General features: G+C 65.0%; 1 protein-coding gene across 5 annotated transcripts; it reads left to right on the forward strand.

The window, feature by feature from the left end:
* The first annotated feature begins 206 nt into the window (after window positions 1–206).
* Window positions 207–14,358, forward strand: ARHGAP45 (Rho GTPase activating protein 45). 5 transcript variants are annotated; one of them, XM_057311405.1, is made up of 23 exons: window positions 207–464; window positions 2,294–2,624; window positions 4,900–5,043; window positions 5,278–5,362; window positions 5,445–5,517; window positions 5,677–5,743; window positions 5,846–5,983; window positions 6,056–6,120; window positions 6,289–6,399; window positions 6,489–6,569; window positions 7,901–8,083; window positions 8,272–8,409; window positions 8,514–8,704; window positions 8,807–8,928; window positions 9,023–9,106; window positions 9,262–9,366; window positions 9,472–9,644; window positions 9,941–10,129; window positions 10,227–10,364; window positions 10,472–10,698; window positions 10,791–11,001; window positions 11,588–11,696; window positions 12,061–14,358. In XM_057311405.1, exons 1-23 carry the CDS (start codon window positions 222–224, stop codon window positions 12,399–12,401), a joined length of 3,549 nt encoding a protein of 1,182 aa, XP_057167388.1. In that variant the 5' UTR covers window positions 207–221; the 3' UTR covers window positions 12,402–14,358. The 5 variants fall into 5 exon arrangements, with proteins under 5 accessions (XP_057167388.1, XP_026336654.2, XP_044233860.3 ...); XM_026480869.4 differs by lacking the exon at window positions 207–464 and adding an exon at window positions 1,193–1,390 and having other exon boundaries at window positions 12,061–14,357; XM_026480867.4 differs by lacking the exon at window positions 207–464 and adding an exon at window positions 1,418–1,604.
* The last annotated feature ends 1,950 nt before the right edge of the window (window positions 14,359–16,308 follow it).

Below are 16,308 nucleotides of genomic sequence, written 5' to 3' on the forward strand. Positions count from 1 at the left end.
GGCGTCTGGAGACGGGCCCCTGCTCCCCTGAGTGGGTGCGTGTGAGTGTCTGGCCGGACCCCCAGCTGTGAGGGCCTCTGTGCTGGGCTGGGCGCTGGGGGGGGGGTCTCACATGCACTCGGGGACTTCCTAAGAGCCTGGACACCCACGTGGGTCTGTTGGCTCAGGGCGGTCCCTATGAGTGCCTGGTCATGAAGTGGGCATGAGGTCAAGGCTTGGGAATGTTCTGGGTGGCTTGGAGGAGCCCTGCGGGGGTAGCCCAGACCCCAGGCCTCCTGACCAGGCCAGAAACTTCCAGCCAGCCCTCACCCCCTGAAACCAGGCCCCAGAGCAATGAGCAAAGGATCCTCAAGGGCCTTCTCAGCTGGGTTTGGGGATGGACCCGGGCCTGGAGAGCCGGCTTTGGCACCCGGGGCTGTGGTCTGCAGGCCCTGTGCCGCGGAGATCCGCCCCTCCCAGCAGAGGTCAGTGGGGGGCGGCGTTAGGGAGGGTAGAGGGGTCTGGTTTGGGGGTGGGACTCCAGAAGTAAGGAGAAGAATGGGGAAGAGGGGGCTCTAAGAGAAGAGGTGGTTGTGAGGGGAGGGGAAAAGGAGGCAGGGGTCCCTGTGCACCGTGGAGGCCCCAGCTTGCTGCAGAGTGGGGGCCACAGGCATGATCTCCACTTGGCATGCCTCTGCTCCGTGTGTGTCCCTGGACTGCAGGGTCAGGGCTGGGGTGCCACCAGCTCTCCAGAGAAGGGAGGACGGCGGGGGGGGTGCTGGATAGCAGGTGTCCATGCCCAGGGTCAGAGAGCAGCTCTGGCTTGTCGGTTTCATGGGCGAGCTTCCTGACGTTTGCGCACCTGTCCGGGTCCCTGCACGCCGTCGTGCACTCAGCGGCATCTGGGCGTGTCTGACTGAGGGTCTGCACCCCTGCACTCTGAAGCCGTGTCCCCCTCTCCATGTGCCAGGGAGCCAGAGCCAGCACATGCGCAGAGCTCCTGAGAGCCGAAGCTGGGGGTGGGACCTGGGACCCCACCTTCAAGCCCACTGTGTGGAGGGGCAGGCTGAGGCCCGGGAGGGTGGGGGGCAGGTCTGCGTCACCAGTCACCGGCACTGCCTCCCTCCGGAGGCCTTTTCCTGTGGGGGGGGGAGGGCCCGCCAATGAGGGCCGGGCCTGTCACGTGGGCCTGACAGCTGGGGAGGGGGGAGGCCAGACAATGTGGGCCTGAAGCAGCCACTATTGAGAGCTGCAGCCTTGAGACCCCCAGCCTGCCAGACCCCAGCCCGCCCGTCTTGGGCATCTGGCCCCGGGCCCCACCATGTTCTCCAGGAAGAAGCGGGAACTCATGAAAACCCCTTCCATCTCGAAAAAGAACCGGGCGGGAAGCCCCAGCCCACAGCCCTTGGGGGTGAGTGAGCCTCTCTGGGGAGTGCAGAGCGGGCGGGGACCTTGGAGAAACACCCAGGCGGCAAGCGCACAGGGGTGCGCCCAGTGCTGGGGGCCCAGGGCCCAGCGGCTCCATGCTGGGCCGGCGGCGGGGGGCTCACACCAGCTACAGCCCCTACCGGGCTGGACTGCATGGGCCACGCAGGACAGGCCGGGACCCTGGCGTTCAGCTCACGGTAGGAGCCCTTTGGGCTGATCACTGCATCCTACCCTGTCGACCAGGGCTGGCTGTGGGTCCGAGGCAGGAGGCGGGAGGGTGCCAGGGTGGGGGCGGCATTGGGTCTGGGACCACAGGGCGGTGGTCAGGGAATCTGGGGGCAGCGGTGCCGTGGGAGGTGAGAGCTCTAGGGCGGCCAGGGGGCCGAAGGGTTATAGGGCAGCAGGGCCCAGAACAGGACCCTTGGGTGTAGGGCCTGGGGGGCATCTCTGGGGTCTGGAGGGCTACCAGGTTCGGGGGTGTCTGTGGAACTTGGGCGTCTGCAGGGCTCTTAGGGGTATGGGAATCGACAGAAATGTCTTTACCAGGGAGTAGGGGTGTCTGCAGCTGCCTGGAGGGGGCTACAAGGGCTGAGGACCCCTCTGGACCTCCCTACTCCACCAGGAAGTGGGGTGCCCCTCCCCCGCGCCCTCACAGGCCCCACCCCTGGCTGTGGTTTGGGCAGAGACCGTTGTTTGTGAAAGCTCTGGGGAAGAGGATGTTGGGTAACAGGTGTGGGCGGGGCAGGGCACCAAATCTCGGCCCTCTGACCTCTGATCCCTGTGGGGTCAGGCCGAAGACCCTCCAAAGCCCCCACTTCGTTTCTGGGGAAATTGAGGCAGTGCCTGGGCTGGAACACCTGGTCACCAGCTCGCCCCACCCTCCCAGGAGCTGTCCAGGAAAGAGGGGGCTGATGCAGTGTCCCTTGGACCCACCCTGGAGCCACCAAGCGCAGCCTCAAATGCCAAGGCCACGGGCACCCTCAAACGGCCCACCAGCCTGAGCCGCCACGCCAGTGCTGCTGGCTTCCCGCTGTCTGGGGCCAGTTCCTGGACGCTGAGCCGGGGCCACCGCAGCCCACTGGCCGCAGCCAGCCCTGCCGAGCTTCCCATTGAGGGCCCTTGCCCCGACACCGTGGAGGACATCTCCCACCTGCTGACTGACGTGGCTCGCTTTGCCAAGGTCCTTGAGAAGCTCAAGGAGTGTGTCCTGAGTGACGGTGAGACGCGGCAGGGACCCCGAGGCCCGGGTGGAAGGCAAACCAGACACAGCCATCTCAGACCCTGCAGGGTCAAGGCGGGATGGAGGGAGGGGCCCAGGCAGGCTCCGAAGGCGATGTCACTGCGGCCAGGGCCCTGAGGGTTGAGTAGGAGTTCAGAGGCCACGAGCAGAGAAAGGCGCTGAGGCCCAGGGACATCACGAGTACAGGCTCAGAGACATAACCCGGAGGTGCGTTTGGGAGAACAAGTTTTGGGGCGCCACTGGTGTAGGAAGTGCGTGAAGCTGAAGGCGTTGAGAACTGCGGGCTGAGGGACCCCAACTGCTCTCCTGAGGGCCATGGGCAGCCACAGAGCATGCTAGAGCAGATGCGGGGCACGCTGGAGCCATGCGGCCCGGAGTGGGGCTAAGGCCTGGCCGGTGAGGGATCCAGGAGGGACAAGGGGCAGGACCGGCATGTGAGCCGCAGGCGAGTGGCCTGTTGGGATGGCGGTTCCGTTTTCTCCTCCATGCGGCGCTGACAGCCCAGCTTCCTGCCGAGTTATTTTCATCTGCTTCCTGTTTGTCCCTGGCACGTCGTGCGCAGCCTGCGGCCGCTGCCCACTCCTCCCAGAAACCGCAGTGCCAGGACCCTGCCCCGCGCTTGGCCCTGCTCCCGTCAGGCGTCTGCTCCGCACACCAGGACATCAGGAATCAGAGGCCCCTCATGGGGCCCTGATCCCCGGCTCTCCTGGCCAAGGAGGGGCCAGAGCTGGGGTTTGACCTCAGCCTCCTAGTGGCCTCTCTGAGGCCTGGCCCCTGCTGGGTGGGAGGTGGGAGCCCCCCAGGGTTATCTGGTCCAGGCCAGAGCGGCTTCCTGGGGAAACTCTCTAATCTCAGTTCCTTTCCGATCCCTGCGCTTCCTTGGAGGCCAGGCCTGGGCGGGGCTGAGCCTGAGGGCGTCCTCCGGGAGCTCGGACAGAGCAGGGCACCCTTCCACCCTCTTTGGGCCACCTGGAAGAGAGGATGTGGGTTGAGTCTGGCGCTTCCTCTGCTGGGCCTCCTCCCCCGAGCCTCAGGTGTCACATCTGTGAAACGGGCCGTCACGGGGCCTGCAGGGTAGCTGGTTGTAGCAGACGTTCTCGGCACATGGTGACGGTTGCAAGAACAGGGAGGCCCAAGGTGGGGGACACTGCAGGGCCCCCCCACCCGGCTGGGAGCACCTGGGCTGCGCGGGTCAGGGTCAGGTAGGCGCAGAAGGACGGCCTGGGAAGGGGCGTGGCCCAGCCTTCCCTGGATGGCGCCGGAGCCTGAGGGGCCGGGCGGAACTCTCCCCGGTGGGGACCTTCAGTGGGGGTCCTCAGTGCTGAAAGCTGAAAAGGGCAGCGTCGTCTATCAGGCAGGAGTCAGAGGACACCAGTCCCCCCACCGCGTCCCCGTCTGCAGTCGGTCCTTCCCTTCCACGCATCCCTACGGTCTCGTCTCCACCAGACGGGGTGTGTTTCGTGCACCCCGCATCGCCTGCTCGCACCGCCTTTTTCTAACGAAGACTGTCTGTGGCGGGGCACCCGGCGCTCCATCGGGGCACGCAACGCTGCATCTCAGGCTTGTGGGCTGGAGCCCCACACTGGGTGTGGAGGTCACTTAGACATAAAATCTTAGGAAAAAAAACCAACTGTGTGTGGAGGCCATTTAAGGCCACATTCGAGGACACAGACCTGACCTTGACCCTGCTTTGCTCTAGCACCTTCAATGACCCCCCACTGCCCTCAAGACAAGGCCAGGCAGGGTCCTCCTGTCTGGAGTTCTCATGCCTTCAGAGCCAGTGTAGACGGAAAAGCTTCATCATCCTTGAGAAATGACTTCCCCTCTCTGTGCCTCAGTTTCCCCATCTGCAAAATGAGAGGAGAGTACATAATGGCTGGAGGGAGGGTTGGCGGCTGGCAGAACCTTGAGCAGTCCTGAGAGGTTGTGGCAGGAATGGGGCCTGGAGGGCTGCATGGAGGAGGAGGGCACCAGGACTGCATCTTGAAGGACAAGCAGTTTGCTCTCTGGAAGGACACAAACGGTGTCCTGAGCAGAAGGGACTGCCTAACCCTTGGTCTGGCCTTCGCGGACCTGGCCAGCAGCCCAGAGAGGCCTGTGCCTCTCCTGGGGTCCCACAGTGAGCTTCCGGCAGCTGCCCTCCCCACCTCTGCCTGTCTCCCCACTGGGGTCGGGAGCTCTGAGGAGGCGGCAAGCGGGCTTTCCCTGGGGCCGGGTGCTTCCTCCCTGCTCACACCTGCTCTGCCCCGCAGACCTCCTCGAGGCCCGCCGGCCCCTGGCCCATGAGTACCTGGGTGAGACCCTCCGCGTGATGCGCCAGGTCATCAGCAAGTACCCGCTGCTGAACACCGTGGAGACACTCACTGCTGCCGGCTCCCTCATCGCCAAGATCAGAGGTCCGCTGGCCCCAGGCAGGGCCGTGGTGACTCTGGGGTCCCGGGAGGGCTTCCTGGAGGAAGGGACATTTGAAGTGTGTTTCGAAGGGTGCATAACAATCTGATGAAGCACAGATGCTCTCGTGCTGCCCCTGGGCTAAGGGCTCCCTTCACTTAGTTACGGGGGGGGGGGGGGGGAGGGTGGTCACGTCCCGGCGTGGGCCAAGCCCCCTCATCCTTGTCTCTGCCCACCAGGCTTCCATTATGAGTGCAACAATGAGTCCGACAAGCAGGAGTTTGAGAAGGCCCTGGAGACCATTGCTGTCTCCTTCAGCAACACGTGAGCACCGCGGGGCCTACGAGCGGGGCTGGGGGCGCAGGGCCTGTGTGTCTCCTGATGCTGACCCTGCTCTGCCCTGCAGTGTGTCCGAGTTCCTCATGGGGGAGGTGGACAGCAGCACTCTCCTGTCAGTGCCCCCTGGGGACCCCAGCCAGGTGAGCAGGGGTGGCCTGGATGCTGCACGGGGCCAGGCTGGCGCGGTGGGGGGGCACGCCTGTGTCCGTCCAGGGTGGGGGGCGGTGGCGGTCTCCTGCGGGGCGGGCATCCAACAGAGCCCAGCACGCGGCAGACTCCCCCGTGTCTCTGGGGCACAGACCATGGAGAACCTGTACGGCCCCGGCAGTGAGGGCGCCGCCCCCAGCACGGACGACTGCGAGGCGGGTGAGCGTCCCCTGAGCTGCAGAAGGGCCGTGCTCGTGGGGGGGGCCGAGGGCGGGGGGCAGGGCTGGGGGCGCTGGGCCGGGCTAAGCGGATGGCCCGCAGGCTGCCTGGCCCCCGAGGAGGTGGACATGCTCCTGCAGCGCTGTGAGGGGGGCGTGGACGCGGCACTGCAGTATGCCAAGAACATGGCCAGGTACATGAAGGACCTCATCGGCTACCTGGAGAAGCGGACAGCGCTGGGTAAGGGCGGCCAGGTGGGCTGTGGTGGGGGCCCGCCCCCGCGGCCCTGCGCTCACACCGCTTCCCCTGCAGAGATGGACTTTGCCAAAGGCCTGCAGAAGATCGTGCACAACTGCAGACAGAGCTTCCTGCAGGAGGTGGGGGCCCGGGCCGGGGGGGGGGGGGGGGGCGGGCAGAGGGAAGGGGTCTCCCACCTGCGCTGGGGATGCTGACGGCAGTGGAGGGAGCCGGGGAGGCTGGGGTGGGGAGGCCATGTGCCCCCCCCACCCCGCCCGCCCCTGTGACTGCCGCCCTTCCCCCCACAGCCCCACATGCCCCTCCTGTCCATCTACTCCCTGGCGCTGGAGCAGGACCTGGAGTTTGGCCACTGCATGGTGCAGGCAGTGAGCACGCTGCAGACCCAGACCCTCATGCAGGTGCGCGGGCGGGCAGGCAGACGGTGGGTGGGGTTCAGTGGGGCGGGGCTGCGCCGGGGCCTCCGCCTGCTCACACCTTGTCCCCCCAGCCCCTGAACCTGAGGCGGCTTGAGCATGAGAAGCGCAGGAAGGAGATTAAGGAGTCGTGGCACCGCGCCCAGAGGAAGCTGGTACGCCCGCCAGTGGGGGCGGGGCGGGGAGTGGCAAGAGGAGGCTGGCGGTGTGGCCTCCTGCGCCCGCACGGGGCTGGCCGTGGTGCCACAAGCGGGAGCAGGCCCGCCACTGCCGGCTGTGCAGGCAGGAGTCCAGAGCGGGTCGGGCTGGCGGGAGTCTGAGGCTCTCCCAGGTCTGGAGCACGCCGGGTTCCTCCGCGTTTCCCTTTCCCACAGTTCTGTTTGACTTTCCCGAAGCTACTAGTATCCTTGCTTGCTTTTCAGCTCTGCTAACAGGGCCTGCAGCATCCACCCCCAGCTCCTTCCAGCGCCGCCAGCAAACGCGCCTCCCCTTCTGTGCCCTCCGCAAGGGCTCACCCTTCTGCTCCTGGCCTTTGACACCCCCTTCCGCAAGCCGCGTCCCGTCCCTGTCACAGCTGTAGAGGCCGCTTGGCTGGTTTCACTAGATCCTACTGGTGGACATTCTGGTCATTGCTGGGCTGTTGGTGTTTCGGACACCAGTGCTGTGACCGCTTGGGCCCAGCTGTCGGACGAGTGACAGGACCTTTGTCTCCGGTGGGCGCCAGAGCGCGCTGGCTGGGGGGTGAGAGGCTGCGAGCCTCTCCTGAGCCACCGCTGCTTTCTTCCCCCGAACGCTCACTGCCTGTCCTTCGCTCACTTTGGATTGGATGGGGGTCTATTTCTTGTTGATTTGCCAGGGCTCTTGACGTGGTAGAGAACTCCACCCTTGCTGATGGGAGCTACAGACCACCCCCCACACCTGGCTTGTTTTGACTTCTGATTTTACCTTCAGTCTGTTTTTCTGGGCAGAAGCCTGTGAGGGTCAGCTGTCTTTTGTGTCATGCGTTTAAGGCCTCCCCACACCGAGACTGTTTTTACATATGCCGCACGGCTTCTCCTGGTATTTGTACAAGCTCGTTGACGTTCAAGCCTCTGATGTGTAGGCTGCACGGTGTGGCCCCCAGAAGGCCCACTGGGTTTCTGACAGAGCGCTCTTCCTGCCGAGCCTGAGGGTGCCTGGCTTCCTGCCGGGGCGGCCTCACCGTTCTCCTGCGTACGAGGGGAAGTGAGAGACGGAAGCGTGGCTGCCACTCTGGTGGGGGCGGGCGTGGGCCTCGGCGGATTGCGAGCTTGGGTTCCCGCTCGGGGGGCTGCAAGGATCCTCCCGGGGTCCCACGCAGGCGTCCCCTCCTGGTCTCCTGCCATCAGCTCTTGGGCCGGGCGGTGGGCTGGGTGCGTGTGGGCGCTGCGGTGCCTGGCTGTGGGTCGGGGGACCAGGCCCAGCCGAGGACGGCTCTGGACCGGCGTCCTCACCCCCGTGCCCACAGCAAGAGGCGGAGTCCAACCTGCGCAAGGCCAAGCAGGGCTACACGCAGCGCTGTGAGGACCACGGCAAGGCTCGCTTCCTGGCGGCCAAGGCCGAGGAGGAGCAGGCGGTTACCGGGCCCGGGGCCGCCGCCTCCAAGACCCTGGACAAGCGGCGGCGTCTGGAGGAGGAGGCCAAGAACAAGGTGAGCGCGGACGGGGAGGGGCCCGTGGAGGGCAGGTCCCAGAGGCCGCGGCCCCGGACACGGGGCAGAGGTGGACCCTGCAGGAACGGCTCCCCCGCCTCCACTGCTGCCTGGGTTTCTGCGGCGGGCCTGGTGGCAGAGGGCCTGGACCCGGCTGAGGGCTCTGTGCACCCCCTCGCCCCCTCTAGGCAGAGGAGGCCATGGCCACCTACCGGACGTGTGTGGCCGACGCCAAGACGCAGAAGCAGGAGCTGGAGGACACCAAGGTGACGGTGCTGCGGCAGATCCAGGAGGTCATCCGGCAGACTGACCAGACCATCAAGTCGGTGCGCGCCCAGCGTCCGGAGCCCGTGCTCCAGCGGGGGGGGGGGGGGGGGGGGGTCAGCCGAGCATCTGGTGTGGCTCACGAGCAGCACCCCGCCCGCCGCAGGCCACCATCTCCTACTACCAGATGTTGCACATGCAGACGGCCTCGCTGCCCGTGCACTTCCAGATGCTGTGTGAGAGCAGCAAACTGTACGACCCGGGGCAGCAGTACGCCTCCCACGTGGGCCAGCTGCAGCGGGACGATGAGCCCAACGTGCGCTACGACTTTGAGCCCCACGTCTCCACCAACGCCTGGTGCGGCCACCTGCACGTGCCTGGGGGCGTGGGGCGTCTCCCCCACCGCGAGATGGGGCTGGGCGTGCCGATGCTTCGGTGACCCCTGTCCTGTCCCTCCAGGTCCCCCGTCATGCGCACCCGGAAGGGGAGCCTCGTCGGCGACACCACGGGGGCAGAGGCTACCGGCAGCCCAGAGGAGGAAGGCGGACCCAGCGATGGCATGCTTGCCAAGGAGCGCAGGGGTGAGTGCTGGGCGGGGGCGGGGGTGGTGGGGGTGAGGGGGCGTGGCCTCCCTGAGGCCCCCTCAGCCCCCACCGGACACACCCCCTTCTGCAGGTGGGCGTGGACACCAGGTGCACAAGTCGTGGCCCACTACCATGTCAGACTCGGAGAGCGTCCTGGACCCCGGCCCTGGCTCAGGTGAAGGGGCCTGTCTGTCTGGCAGCTGGGGGCAGAAAGCAGCCTGGGCCTGGGGGGGACTCACGGTGCAGGCGGGGCTAGGGAGAGTGTACCTGCCATGAGCCAGCCCTGGGGGGGGTCCGGCTGACCCGTGGCCTGACCCATTTCCTGCTCAGAGGACTTGAAGAAGTTGCAGCGGATGTCCTCCAGTGGCACCATGTCGTCCAGCGAGGAGCTGGTGGACCAGGAGGGCAGTGCAGGGGCGTCAGCCTTCGAGCAGGGTGAGGGGCCCCCAAGCCAGGCGTCACGGGGAGGGGTTTTGGACTCGGCCGGTGGGGCCCGCCCTGACCTGCCTCACTGAGGCTGACCACCTGCCCCACCCCCAGCTGACCTCAACGGCATGGCCCCCGAGCTGCCAGTGGCCATGCCCAGTGGGCCCTTCCGCAACATGGGGCTGTCCAAGGCGGCCCGCACGCACCGGCTGCGGAAGCTGCGCACGCCGGCCAAGTGCAGGGAGTGTAACAGCTACGTCTACTTCCAGGGCGCGGAGTGCGAGGAGGTGAGTGGGGCTGGGACGGCCGGGCACATGTGCTCAGCCGGCTCCCTTCAGCTGGGAGCCAAGGGGAACATGTGGAGACCCAGAGCGCCCTGGGGGGGAGTGAGCCGGCAGAGGTCAGCTCCAGGGCCAAGGCCTGGAGGGGGGCCAGCCGGGCCAGCAGAGGAGCCAGGCCGGGGGGGGGGGGCAGGCAGAGGCGCGGCGCCCAGCCAAGAGGGGAGAGCTGGTCAGGAGGGCTCCAGGAGGAGGAGGGCATGGGCTGGAGGGCCCCTCACTCGGCGCCTGCCTGCCCGCCGCAGTGCTGCCTGGCCTGCCACAAGAAGTGCCTGGACACGCTGGCCATCCAGTGTGGGCACAAGAAGCTCCAAGGCCGCCTGCAGCTCTTTGGCCAGGACTTCGCACAAGCGGCCCAGAGCACGCCCGACGGCGTGCCCTTCATCATCAAGAAATGTGTCTGCGAGATCGAGCAGCGGGCCCTGCACACCAAGGTGACCGCCACGGGGGTGCGGGGGGGCTCTGTCCCGGGGGGGGGTTGGCGGCGGGGCGCAGCGGGGCACAGGCCCGGGCTGACGGCGGACCCCACAGGGCATCTACCGCGTCAACGGGGTGAAGACGCGCGTGGAGAAGTTGTGCCAGGCGTTCGAGAACGGCAAGGAGCTGGTGGAGCTGTCACAGGCCTCGCCCCACGACATCAGCAACGTCCTCAAACTCTACCTGCGGCAGGTGGGGCGGGACGGGGGGCCGGGGCCGAGCATGCGCCCGGCGAGGACAGGGGAGGGGCCGCCAGGCCGGGGCTGCAGCCGCGGACCCCACCGACCTGTCACCCGCAGCTGCCTGAACCTATCATCTCCTTCCGCCTCTACCACGAGCTTGTGGGACTGGCCAAGGACAGTCTGAAGGCGGAGGCAGAGGCCAAGGCGGCGTCCCGGGGCCGGCCGGACGCTGCCGAGAGCGAGGCCGCGGCCACAGCCATGGCAGGCCGGCTGCGGGAGCTCCTGCAGGACCTGCCCCCCGAGAACCGGGCCACACTGCAGTACTTGCTGCGGCATCTGCGCAGGTGGGGGCCGGCCGGGCAGGGGGCCAGGTTGGCGGGGCCCGGGGGAGCCTGGGGGCCACTCACGGCTGCTCCTGCGTCCGCGTGACCGCTAGGATCGTGGAGGTGGAGCAGGACAACAAGATGACTCCGGGGAACCTGGGCATTGTGTTCGGACCCACACTGCTGCGGCCAAGGCCCACCGAGGCCACGGTGTCCTTGTCCTCCCTGGTCGACTACCCCCACCAGGCCCGCGTCGTGGAGACCCTCATCGCCCACTATGGCCTCATCTTCGAGGAGGAGCCCGAGGACGTGCCTGGGGGCCAGGTGAGAGTGGTGGCGGGCCTGAACAGGGGGCCGGCACCGAGAGCCTTGGTTTCAGCAGGGTGGTCAGGAGGGGCCTCAGAGGCATCTTTTAAGCAAAGAACCGATGGGGGCGGTGCTTAACTCTGGTGGGGGAGATCCACGCCTCCTCCACCAGCCTCGGGAGCCCAGCCCCATCCGTCTCCATCTCTGTGCTGTCTCCATCTCTGCGCTGCCTCCAGCACGTCCTCAGGCTCGGGCTCACGTGCTGCCGGCTCTCACTTCCACGAGCTCTCCGTGCCTGGTTTCCCAGCATCTCACTCTCATGATCTGGTCCCTGTGGACGGTCTGTCACCCCTCTCCTGGGGTCCGCAGGGGTGTGCAGGGGTGGCAGGACATGCTGGGGTCCACACCGGACCTCAGCCTGCTGCCCCCATGGGACAAGCACAGCTCATTTACAGCACAGGACCTGGTGTCATCACATGTACAGTTGCACAAGGTGCTAACAAGTTTTAGGCTTCAGTTTTTAGTCAATTTATGAAACCAAGAACAGAGCTGGGGATAGGCCAGAATCTCAGGCCCTCCCTGAGCCCTGTTCCGTCACCTGCAGGATGGCGTGTACGCACAGCGGGCTGAGGCAGTGGTACAGGTGCCCTACCCAGAGGCGAGTGTGGGGGATGCCTTCCCCCTGCAGGAGGAGGCTGTGGACGGGGGCCCAGGTGAGTGGCTGGACAGCTGGGCAGGCTGCTGGGTGATGTGGCATCACGGAGCCGTGTCAGGTGCCTGGACGCCACGTGGCCTGTGGGTTTGTCTCTCATGGAGAGCTCGCTCGTCTGACCTGTTGCAAATACCAGCCCAGAGACGGCTTTCTGAGGTGTTGTGTAGACACCAGAGGGCATCCCCTGCACACGGCAACGGCTCCGTGAGCGGAGGCTGCCCCTCTGGCTGCGCGGGGGTGGGGGGTGCAGGGTGCGGCGGGGGCAGGAGCCGGGCATGTCAGGCGGTGGACCCCAGGGCCCTCCTGGTCACGACATGTCTGTCTGTCCTGTCTCCCCCCGACCCCCGCCTTTCTTGACCTCCCAGAATCCCGGGTGGCCTCCAACGACTCTGACTCCGAGGTAGAGGAGGCCTCAGACCTGCTGTCCCCAGCGGACAGGGGCGCCGCGCACCACCTCAGTTTCCTGGAGAAGCAGGGCAGTGAGGCCAGCGTGGAGGAGGGCCAGGGCAGCCGCAGCGGCAGTGAGGAGCGGCTGGGAGCCGCGGCCGGGGAGGCCGGGGATGGGGAGGGCCTGGCCCAGCAGCTTTCCGAGTACAATGCCAACCAGTGCAACAACGTGGCCGAGGTCCGGCTGCCCGCCATGAGGCTCCGCGGTGGGCGCGTCGAAGCAGGCTCGGGCCAGGACAGGCAGCCAGAGTTTGTCTAGCTGGGCCTGGGCAGGCCGGTCCAGTAGCTGAGGGTGTCTCTCTGGATGTCCAGTCACCGTGAGGCCTCCTCCTCCAAGCCCAGTGCGCTGGGGGCACTGCCAGCTGCCTTTTCCAGAAGCTTCCAGGAGCACGGGGTGAGGCCTGCCCCATGTCTGCCTGCGTGCCAGGAGCCATGTGAACGGAGAAGCCACGTACGCCCCCGCTAAGTGGCCCTGCTCTCGGGGCCAGCCACCCTGTGGGCCACTGCACCACCACGGAAGGCCATGCTGGAAGCCAGACGGCAGGGGCCAAGGGCAGCATCGGGCACTGCGGGGTGTAGGCATGTGGTGAGGTCTGTCCTGGGTCACGATGTAGGTTTTTCAAATGCACATTTATTTTGCTTACAATAAAGTTCGAAATCTGAGCCCATCTTCTCTGGCGGCGGGAGGGGAATGCAGAGAGGCCCACAGCCCCTCCTCAGTCCCTCGCCAGAGAGCTCTCTCGGGAAGAGAGACGCCACCACAGCCCAGTCAGGTGCCTTCCAGGCTGGCCGTGCACACACAGGTATCAAAGAAGCACTTCCTGGAAGCTTCTAGCCCAGTGCGGCTCGGCAGAACCTTCCAGAGGGCAGAAATGCCGTCCACTCAGGCTGTCGGGGGCGGGCACCAACCCGACGTGGCTACGAAGCCCCGGAAATGCGGCCGCTGCCCAAGCACCCGAAGTGCGAACCTTCCCTACGCTCCACAGCCTCAGAGCTGCGGCCGCCTCAGGGGGCAGCACCGGAGCCCTCGGCCAGCAGCAGGTGAGGACCCTCCCCGATTCCTCTTACTGGCCCCTCACCCCCGCCAGACTGATCTCGGAGGGTCACGGACGGTTCGGCAGCAGGAAGACCCAACTTCTCATTTGCTGTGGAAAACTAGACGGAATTCACACCCATCAGGACATAAACGTCTGGGGAGAGAGGACCCCCAGACCCTGCAGCACACCCCAGGCTCAAGTAAGCAGCCTTAGAGCCAGACACAACACTTGGCAACAGCTAGCCTGGCCCTCCCCTGCAGCAGCGAAGAAAGATCTGGAAAAGGAGGTCACCGAGCCAGCAAACAGCGGCCCAACGCTGGCTAACGGCACACGGCCCATGCCCACGCGTGCACGTGCTGCCTGCAGCCCCCGCTGCCCGAAGTACAACAGGGACCATCTTGCCCAGAGCTGAAAATACCTATTTCTAGCCCTTCACAGAAAAAATTGGCTGACCCAATACACCTTTTAAAAAGGTCCCAAGAATCAGCATAGAACTCTTTAACTGTGTTCAGCATTCAGCGGCTTTCCACTTATGGCAGTTAATCACATAGCACGTGTCCTGAAAAGCCTCCCCGCCCCCGGAAGCCTGGCCAGGCTTGTAAACCAAGGGCTCTGAACGCTGTTCGCGGGTGGCCTGCTAATTTACTCATTCAGGGCCAACTTCAGGCCAGGCCTGACCCAGGCTCACAGCACATCACGGGCCTGGGGTCATGGGAATGCCCAGGGAGCCCCCTGCCTCAACCCCCCATAGCAGGGAGGGGGCGCCTCTTCCAGAAGGCCTAAGGCAGGTGTCAGAGCAACCGCCCAACACGAACCAGTCCTGGGGAACAGGCTGTGCTCAGTGGCAGAGGCAGGCTCTGGTCCCCATGCAGCAAAGGGACGAACTCCCAAAGGAAAGCCAGGTGCTGCTGGGAGGCTACAGAGAAGGCCCCGCACCAGACGGATGGCCGGAAGCCTGCTGACCTGTCCGCGGTCCTGCCCGTGGAGACGGGACATGTTCGCACCCGCCGCGCAGACAACGCACACCCAACCAAACGCAAAGTTCATGAATTCTCACGCTCGTTTACGAGTCCAGGTTCGAGAACAGCCGAGTCACTGCCGTGCCCCTAGGCTCCTCATGCGGCTGACTTCTGGAGTCAGACGCGCTCTCGCACACACAGGGAACAGACACAGCTTCGCACGTGTATTTACAAACACACAAAACACAAAACCCCGTGAGGGGAAAAAAACCAGTTAATTTTTTTTTACTGGGTTAAAATATACAAAATATTTATTATCTCCAAGTGCACAGCCCCATGATATGAAGCACGCTCACCCCGCCCTGCAGCCACCCCACCCTCCGTCTCCAGAACATTCCGTCTCCCCACACGGAGACTCTGTCCCCAGGAAGCACGGACTCCGCACCCCCTGCCCCAGCCCTGGCTCCCACCAGCTCCTCTCTGTCTGTGTGGATGGGACGCCTCTGGGGGCCTCCTGGCAGTGGGGTCTGTCCTTCTGGGTCTGGCTTATTTTGGCCAAGCTGACTTTGGAGAACAGTGCATGGATATTTTGGGGGAGGGAAAATAAGGTCTAACTTTTAACACGTGGATGGATCCATCGGAGAGGACCCTGAAACAGCCCCGTGCCTGTACACGCGCACGGCAGGCCCCACTAGCCATTCTAGAAAGTATCGAGACCCCGGTCTGTCCAAGGGGAAAGTGCAACCCTGTGTCACACAAGGCCCAGGAGTCAAGCCCAGAATTGAAGGCCACGTGTAAACACACCAAACTTATGAGTGGGTGTTTAAGAACTCTAAACCATTGGGGCGCCTGGGTGGCACAGCGGTTAAGCGTCTGCCTTCGGCTCAGGGCGTGATCCCGGCGATCTGGGATCGAGCCCCACATCAGGCTCTTCTGCTATGAGCCTGCTTCTTCCTCTCCCACTCCCCCTGCTTGTGTTCCTCTCTCGCTGGCTGTCTCTATCTCTGTAGAATAAATAAATAAAATCTTAAAAAAGAAAAAAAAAAAGAACTCTAAACCACGGAGGACAGCTCGGCCAAGCGTGTATGTGGTAAGAGACACGTACACGCACCTGTGGCTGTGTGCCGGGAGCGACGGGGACGCGCGCAGCCCAACTACACGGCACGCAAGGGGTCGGAGCGGACCTCCCTCCACAGGCAACAGGCACGTGGCCTCTAAGCACATGACAACAGTGCACGTGGTTAGTCATCAGGGAGAAGGGAATCACATGCACCGCGAGGCCACACCTCACCCCACATGGAGGCCGGACCGCAGTGAGTGCCGGCAAGGCCGTGCGAAGGTGACTCAGGGCCACCACGGCGCCAAAGAGCCTGGCAGTTTCTCCACCCGGTAACCCGTTTCCACACAACCCAGCAAGTCTATGGCTACATACGCGCCCAGAAAAACCGAAAACACACATCCACGCAAAACTCGGACACGAACGCCCACGGCATCATTCACCAATCACTGACAAGCACGGACGGACGTGGTGTCTGCTGGAGGCTGAATGGGTAAGCAGCGTGTGTGTCCGCCGCTGGACAGATAACACACAGCGTGTCCCCCCACGCACAGGAGCGACACTCGGCCGCCAGCAGGAGCACGGCGCCCACACGCGCTGCCCGGAGACAGACCCCGAGCCCACGACGCTCAGGGAGGGAACCAGACACAGAAGGCCCCACGGCGTGTGAGTCCATGTGTGTGACACGTCCAGAACAGGTTCCTCCACGGACGGGAAGGGGGCTCGTGGGGCAGGGGGAGGGGGGAGTGGGGGGGAGGACTGAGGGGGACGGGACTGTTTTTGAGCTGATGACAAGTTCTAACAGTGACGGGACTTAAAAGCCACTGAGCGGTGTGCTGCGAACACGCCGTGGCACGTGAACTCGATCTCAACAACGCAGTTCTCAGAAGAAAAAGAAGAGCAAACCTTCTAACCCACGCCAGGAAGCCCTCCTGAAATCAGACGCTAACGGGGAAACTGAGCAACCTGACCACAAACTTCGATGCAAGAAAAGCACCAGGAGAGCCGAGAGCAACTAGCAGCGCCGCCCTGCCCCACGCTGCCCGCCCCACCGCAGGCTCTGGACGGGGATGTGCCTGGACGTGGCCACCCTGGGGGGAGGGGGAGCAGGTG

This window comes from Ursus arctos, unplaced genomic scaffold (genome assembly GCF_023065955.2).
Source record: "Ursus arctos isolate Adak ecotype North America unplaced genomic scaffold, UrsArc2.0 scaffold_14, whole genome shotgun sequence".
Taxonomy (NCBI): Eukaryota; Metazoa; Chordata; class Mammalia; order Carnivora; family Ursidae; genus Ursus; species Ursus arctos.